The following is a 7,459-nucleotide window of genomic DNA, read 5'->3' on the forward strand; positions in this document are numbered from 1 at the left end:
AGAGACTTCGAATTCGTACACGCCCTCAGTGAGAGCGCACACAACTTGAAAGCTCGTGTCGTAAAATTACATAGTTGAACCCTTTCGCTAAAAGATTCACCCTACTTTACACCATGTTGATGATCAACAAACTGTAAAAAAAAAGGTGAAACACATCTAAATTTCTAGTGATTTACTCATGGACGACACAATTACGCCGATTCCACCACACACAAATGGCTAACAATTCCGGAGGACCAGCAATCCAGACGCGAATCCTGGAGCATTGGGTATTGCAGACCCGCTAGCTTATGCGTAGGAGATGGTGGAGTACTGGCAGAGCGACCCCGACGGACCGGCGCCCAACTTCTTGGGCTCGCCCGAAGTGGAGCCCTGCGACCACTGGCACACGTCCACCTTCTTGCCCTTGATCTTGATGTTCTGGATCGTGGCCTGGTCGCCCCAGTTCTTGTTCACCGTCACGAGGCTCACCTTGCGAGACTGTCGCCGCACGTGCCGCACGAGCGGTAGAGCTTGCCGAAGTCCTGCGCGTAGAAGCCCTCGATGGAGACCGTGCCCAGGCCGTTGTGCTGGATGACCTTGTCGTCGGCCGAGCGCGCGCCACCGCCGATCACCTTGGTCACGCTGCTGGCCGAGCCGCCCTTGATGCTCAGCGCGTCCTCGCACACGTCCTCCCACCACACGTTCTGGATCGTGCAGCCGTTCTGCTCGCAGTGCACGCCCTCCATTTGGTCCTTGCCGATGATCACGTTCTTGAGCGTGGCACCGGGCTCCACCATGAACACGGCCGTCTGCCACCCGCTCTCCTTCTGGCCACCGCACTTGACGTTCGAGCGCGCGTACGTCTTCATGCCACCGTCGAATGTCTGGCCCTTCTTGACCGTGTACGGCTCCTTCAGGTAGACCGTTCCCTTGCTGGCAGGCCACGACCCGGTGGGCATGGGGGCGGCCTCGGAGCGCACGAGGCGACGGAAACCACGGCGGCGACTGCGACGGTGAAGACGGAGATGACGTTGACCATGTTGAGGATGGAGTAGTTGAGTATCGAAGTTTGACGGTTGGATGCGTCGGTAGCTTGCAGCGAAGAGCGAAAATTGAATAATGAGGTGGGGTGAGGAAGTCTGTCCGGCGTTCGGCTCTCAAATATCGCGACGACGGCAGTTGTTGGTCGAGGTGCAACAAAAAGGAGTGTGTTCGATTGTCAGTCACCGAGAAAGCGGTAATCGTTATTGCGATGCTGACAAATCCTGTCGTCGTTGCTGTGAACGCCGGATCCTGGAGGCCAGATGCAGTGGTGAGAACAGCAGTAGAGAGTTCGCTGGACCACTTGAATCAAGTCTTGATGTCTAGGCTGGAGATGGACACGAAGATGACCACTGTGTAACACGGTGCGTTTAACCGCCACATGCGACTAATTTTCCTGCCTCGTGTCCAGCTGTACGGCTCGTCCATACGAGGAGGCGGCCCAGGCGCATGACGCCATTTTGCTTTAGCATGGCTGCGGCCAACGAGAAACGGTGCTCCCCGAAAATATTGACGGTTTCTGAACAATACTTACGCTAATATCAATGATAGAAGTTCGTTCCGAATATGTTGAATAAAAAGGCAGATATACTGTACTTTTAATTGACTAAGGTTAATCCCGATACAAATCGCGACCTTACAAGATCGGATGCCGTCTGATGGTCGGTGTCCCAAGGATTAGCATCGGGTGGCCGCCACCAATTTTGCTGTAGTCGCCACCGTGGCGACTACAGCAAAATTGCTAAGAGAACGGACAGCGAAACCATCGCTTGATCGCTGCGGCATCGTCGGCCGAAATCAGCCGCCGGGGGCCCCAGCAAGGCCATGCGTAGCGATGTGGGTTTTATGAAGTGTTGCAGAACTATTACGCGGATTTCTGAGAGGGGCAAGTCTTATCTCTTCATTATTAATAGTTGCCCAAGACTGCGAGTTTGTAAACGCACCCAGACTAAAATACTAAAGCAGACTAATTACTCGTGAGTGGCCAAGCGATTCAGAATTATATTAACTTAATAAAGGTGGCAACGGCGTATCTGGAGCACAGTGCTGGACTATAACAGCAGTAGCAACACCGGGTCTGCACGAAGTGTTCACGATGAGCTTGAACGAAATACATCCAACGAAGGCGTGAAAAGTGCGCACAGGATAGCACATCACACGTGCGTGAGCGCAGCTCTATCGATAAAATGACAGCAATTTGCATTAATACGTGCACACCAGACGTGCGTCTTTTGAGGCAATCCCACAAAAGCTGGTCTGCTGCGTTGGTGGTCACACTGATCACTATAAATTGTCAGCGATACTTTGCAAACACCCGCTGCGTGATTTCGGTTCCCCTCTATCGGAGGGAGTCCACACACTTGTTCCGCGCCCTCCCTAGCTATGATACAATCTGCTTCGTATTCACCGCGCTCATGAGTGCCAACAACACAAGAACAGATGCGTGAAGCAGAAAATTTGTGTTCATACGTTATTTCCACGTATCAATAGGAGGTGGTGGTGCCGTCTTCAGCGCACGGCTTCGGTGTCAAGGTCAATGGTGGGCGTCTTAGTTGTAGTGAGTGACTGCAATAGCGTGCCGCAAAATACGGATGCCACTACCTGTAATGGCCGTCAGCGACACACCCGCTTATTGTCGCTCGAAACTTGATTGACCCAATTTCCTTGGTCAGGTTATGAGAGACTTCGAATTCGTGCACGCCCTCAGTGAGAGCGCACACAACTTGAAAGCTCGTGTCGTAAAATTACATAGTTGAACCCTTTCGCTAAAAGATTCACCCTACTTTACACCATGTTGATGATCAACAAACTGTAAAAAAAAGGTGAAACACATCTAAATTTCTAGTGATTTACTCATGGACGACACAATTACGCCGATTCCACCACACACAAATGGCTAACAATTCCGGAGGACCAGCAATCCAGACGCGAATCCTGGAGCATTGGGTATTGCAGACCTGCTAGCTTATGCGTAGGAGATGGTGGAGTACTGGCAGAGCGACCCCGACGGACCGGCGCCCAGGTTCTTGGGCTCGCCCGAAGTGGAGCCCTGCGACCACTGGCACACGTCCACCTTCTTGCCCTTGATCTTGATGTTCTGGAGCGTGGCCTGGTCGCCCCAGTTCTTGTTCACCGTCACGAGGCTCACCTTGCCGTTCACGGCCAGCACGTTCGTGAGGCTCACCTTGCGAGACTTGTCGCCGCACGTGCCGCACGAGCGGTAGAGCTTGCCGAAGTCCTGCGCGTAGAAGCCCTCGATGGAGACCGTGCCCAGGCCGTTGTGCTGGATGACCTTGTCGTCGGCCGAGCGCGCGCCACCGCCGATCACCTTGGTCACGCTGCTGGCCGAGCCGCCCTTGATGCTCAGCGCGTCCTCGCACACGTCCTCCCACCACACGTTCTGGATCGTGCAGCCGTTCTGCTCGCAGTGCACGCCCTCCATTTGGTCCTTGCCGATGATCACGTTCTTGAGCGTGGCACCGGGCTCCACCATGAACACGGCCGTCTGCCACCCGCTCTCCTTCTGGCCACCGCACTTGACGTTCGAGCGCGCGTACGTCTTCATGCCACCGTCGAATGTCTGGCCCTTCTTGACCGTGTACGGCTCCTTCAGGTAGACCGTTCCCTTGCTGGCAGGCCACGACCCGGTGGGCATGGGGGCGGCCTCGGAGCGCACGAGGCGACGGAAACCACGGCGGCGACTGCGACGGTGAAGACGGAGATGACGTTGACCATGTTGAGGATGGAGTAGTTGAGTATCGAAGTTTGACGGTTGGATGCTTGGTTGCTGGTCGGTAGCTTGCAGCGAAGAGCGAAAATTGAATAATGAGGTGGGGTGAGGAAGTCTGTCCGGCGTTCGGCTCTCAAATATCGCGACGACGGCAGTTGTTGGTCGAGGTGCAACAAAAAGGAGTGTGTTCGATTGTCAGTCACCGAGAAAGCGGTAATCGTTATTGCGATGCTGACAAATCCTGTCGTCGTTGCTGTGAACGCCGGATCCTGGAGGCCAGATGCAGTGGTGAGAACAGCAGTAGAGAGTTCGCTGGACCACTTGAATCAAGTCTTGATGTCTAGGCTGGAGATGGACACGAAGATGACCACTGTGTAACACGGTGCGTTTAACCGCCACATGCGACTAATTTTCCTGCCTCGTGTCCAGCTGTACGGCTCGTCCATACGAGGAGGCGGCCCAGGCGCATGACGCCATTTTGCTTTAGCATGGCTGCGGCCAACGAGAAACGGTGCTCCCCGAAAATATTGACGGTTTCTGAACAATACTTACGCTAATATCAATGATAGAAGTTCGCTCCGAATATGTTGAATAAAAAGGCAGATATACTGTACTTTTAATTGACTAAGCTTAATCCCGATACAAATCGCGACCTTACAAGATCGGATGCCGTCTGATGGTCGGTGTCCCAAGGATTAGCATCGGGTGGCCGCCACCAATTTTGCTGTAGTCGCCACCGTGGCGACTACAGCAAAATTGCTAAGAGAACGGACAGCGAAACCATCGCTTGATCGCTGCGGCATCGTCGGCCGAAATCAGCCGCCGGGGGCCCCGGCAAGGCCATGCGTAGCGATGTGGGTTTTATGAAGTGCTGCAGAATTATTACGCGGATTTCTGAGAGGGGCAAGTCTTATCTCTTCATTATTAATAGTTGCCCAAGACTGCGAGTTTGTAAACGCACCCAGACTAAAATACTAAAGCAGACTAATTACTCGTGAGTGGCCAAGCGATTCAGAATTATATTAACTTAATAAAGGTGGCAACGGCGTATCTCGAGCACAGTGCTGGACTATAACAACAGTAGCAACACCGGGTCTGCACGAAGTGTTCACGATGAGCTTGAACGAAATACATCCAACGAAGGCGTGAAAAGTGCGCACAGGATAGCACATCACACGTGCGTGAGCGCAGCTCTATCAATAAAATGACAGCAATTTGCATTAATACGTGCACACCAGACGTGCGTCTTTTGAGGCAATCCCACAAAAGCTGGTCTGCTGCGTTGGTGGTCACACTGATCACTATAAATTGTCAGCGATACTTTGCAAACACCCGCTGCGTGATTTCGGTTCCCCTCTATCGGAGGGAGTCCACACACTTGTTCCGCGCCCTCCCTAGCTATGATACAATCTGCTTCGTATTCACCGCGCTCATGAGTCGGCCAACAACAAGAACAGATGCGTGAAGCAGAAAATTTGTGTTCATACGTTATTTCCACGTATCAATAGGAGGTGGTGGTGCCGTCTTCAGCGCACGGCTTCGGTGTCAAGGTCAATGGTGGGCGTCTTAGTTGTAGTGAGTGACTGCAATAGCGTGCCGCAAAATACGGATGCCACTACCTGTAATGGCCGTCAGCGACACACCCGCTTATTGTCGCTCGAAACTTGATTGACCCAATTTCCTTGGTCAGGTTATGAGAGACTTCGAATTCGTGCACGCCCTCAGTGAGAGTGCACACAACTTGAAAGCTCGTGTCGTAAAATTACATAGTTGAACCCTTTCGCTAAAAGATTCACCCTACTTTACACCATGTTGATGATCAACAAACTGTAAAAAAAAGGTGAAACACATCTAAATTTCTAGTGATTTACTCATGGACGACACAATTACGCCGATTCCACCACACACAAATGGCTAACAATTCCGGAGGACCAGCAATCGAGATGCGAGTTCTCGAGCATTGGGTATTGCAGACCTGCTAGCTTATGCGTAGGAGATGGTGCTGGTGGAGTACTGGCAGAGCGACCCCGACGGACCGGCGCCCAGGTTCTTGGGCTCGCCCGAAGTGGAGCCCTGCGACCACTGGCACACGTCCACCTTCTTGCCCTTGATCTTGATGTTCTGGAGCGTGGCCTGGTCGCCCCAGTTCTTGTTCACCGTCACGAGGCTCACCTTGCCGTTCACGGCCAGCACGTTCGTGAGGCTCACCTTGCGAGACTTGTCGCCGCACGTGCCGCACGAGCGGTAGAGCTTGCCGAAGTCCTGCGCGTAGAAGCCCTCGATGGAGACCGTGCCCAGGCCGTTGTGCTGGATGACCTTGTCGTCGGCCGAGCGCGCGCCACCGCCGATCACCTTGGTCACGCTGCTGGCCGAGCCGCCCTTGATGCTCAGCGCGTCCTCGCACACGTCCTCCCACCACACGTTCTGGATCGTGCAGCCGTTCTGCTCGCAGTGCACGCCCTCCATTTGGTCCTTGCCGATGATCACGTTCTTGAGCGTGGCACCGGGCTCCACCATGAACACGGCCGTCTGCCACCCGCTCTCCTTCTGGCCACCGCACTTGACGTTCGAGCGCGCGTACGTCTTCATGCCACCGTCGAATGTCTGGCCCTTCTTGACCGTGTACGGCTCCTTCAGGTAGACCGTTCCCTTGCTGGCAGGCCACGACCCGGTGGGCATGGGGGCGGCCTCGGAGCGCATGGAAGCGCCCGAGGTGACGGAAGCCACGGCGGCGACTGCGACGGTGAAGACGGAGATGACGTTGACCATGTTGAGGATGGAGTAGTTGAGTATCGAAGTTTGACGGTTGGATGCTTGGTTGCTGGTCGGTAGTTTGCAGCGAAGAGCGAAAATTGAATAATGAGGTGGAGGGAGGATGTCTTCTCGGGGTTGTTCTCAAATATCGCGACGACGGCAGTTGTTGGTCGAGGTGCAACAAAAAGGAGTGTGTTCGATTGTCAGTCACCGAGAAAGCGGTAATCGTTATTGCGATGCTGACAAATCCTGTCGTCGTTGCCGTGAACGCCGGATCCTGGATGCCAGATGCAGTGGTGAGAACAGCAGTAGAGAGTTCGCTGGACCACTTGAATCAAGTCTTGATGTCTAGGCTGGAGATGGACACGAAGATGACCACTGTGTAACACGGTGCGTTTAACCGCCACATGCGACTAATTTTCCTGCCTCGTGTCCAGCTGTACGGCTCGTCCATACGAGGAGGCGGCCCAGGCGCATGACGCCATTTTGCTTTAGCATGGCTGCGGCCAACGAGAAACGGTGCTCCCCGAAAATATTGACGGTTTCTGAACAATACTTACGCTAATATCAATGATAGAAGTTCGTTCCGAATATGTTGAATAAAAAGGCAGATATACTGTACTTTTAATTGACTAAGCTTAATCCCGATACAAATCGCGACCTTACAAGATCGGATGCCGTCTGATGGTCGGTGTCCCAAGGATTACTACAGCAAAATTGCTAAGAGAACGGACAGCGAAACCATCGCTTGATCGCTGCGGCATCGTCGGCCGAAATCAGCCGCCGGGGGCCCCGGCAAGGCCATGCGTAGCGATGTGGGTTTTATGAAGTGCTGCAGAATTATTACGCGGATTTCTGAGTAGTAACCGAGCCCTTCCCAGCACTTCAGCACGTCCTCTTCAGGTGCCAAAGCCAGATCCGTCAGCGTTGGGAAACGTTCAATAAACCGGT

The 7,459-nt window shown here is 53.5% G+C and overlaps 2 protein-coding genes across 2 annotated transcripts; one reads left to right on the forward strand and one right to left on the reverse strand.

The window, feature by feature from the left end:
- Positions 1-3,311: 3,311 nt before the first annotated feature.
- PITG_21713 (polysaccharide lyase, putative) lies at positions 3,312-3,641 on the forward strand (the record flags this gene model as incomplete). Its single annotated transcript, XM_002894954.1, has 1 exon — positions 3,312-3,641. One exon carries the CDS (start codon positions 3,312-3,314, stop codon positions 3,639-3,641), a length of 330 nt encoding a protein of 109 aa, XP_002895000.1.
- Positions 3,642-5,737: 2,096 nt separating this feature from the next.
- PITG_21714 (polysaccharide lyase, putative) lies at positions 5,738-6,343 on the reverse strand (the record flags this gene model as incomplete). The annotated part of the gene is made up of 2 exons (XM_002894955.1): positions 5,738-5,767; positions 5,846-6,343. 2 exons carry the CDS (start codon positions 6,341-6,343, stop codon positions 5,738-5,740), a joined length of 528 nt encoding a protein of 175 aa, XP_002895001.1.
- Positions 6,344-7,459: the final 1,116 nt, after the last annotated feature.

The sequence above is a fragment of the Phytophthora infestans genome, genomic scaffold (assembly GCF_000142945.1).
Source record: "Phytophthora infestans T30-4 supercont1.322 genomic scaffold, whole genome shotgun sequence".
NCBI lineage: Eukaryota > Oomycota > Peronosporomycetes > Peronosporales > Peronosporaceae > Phytophthora > Phytophthora infestans.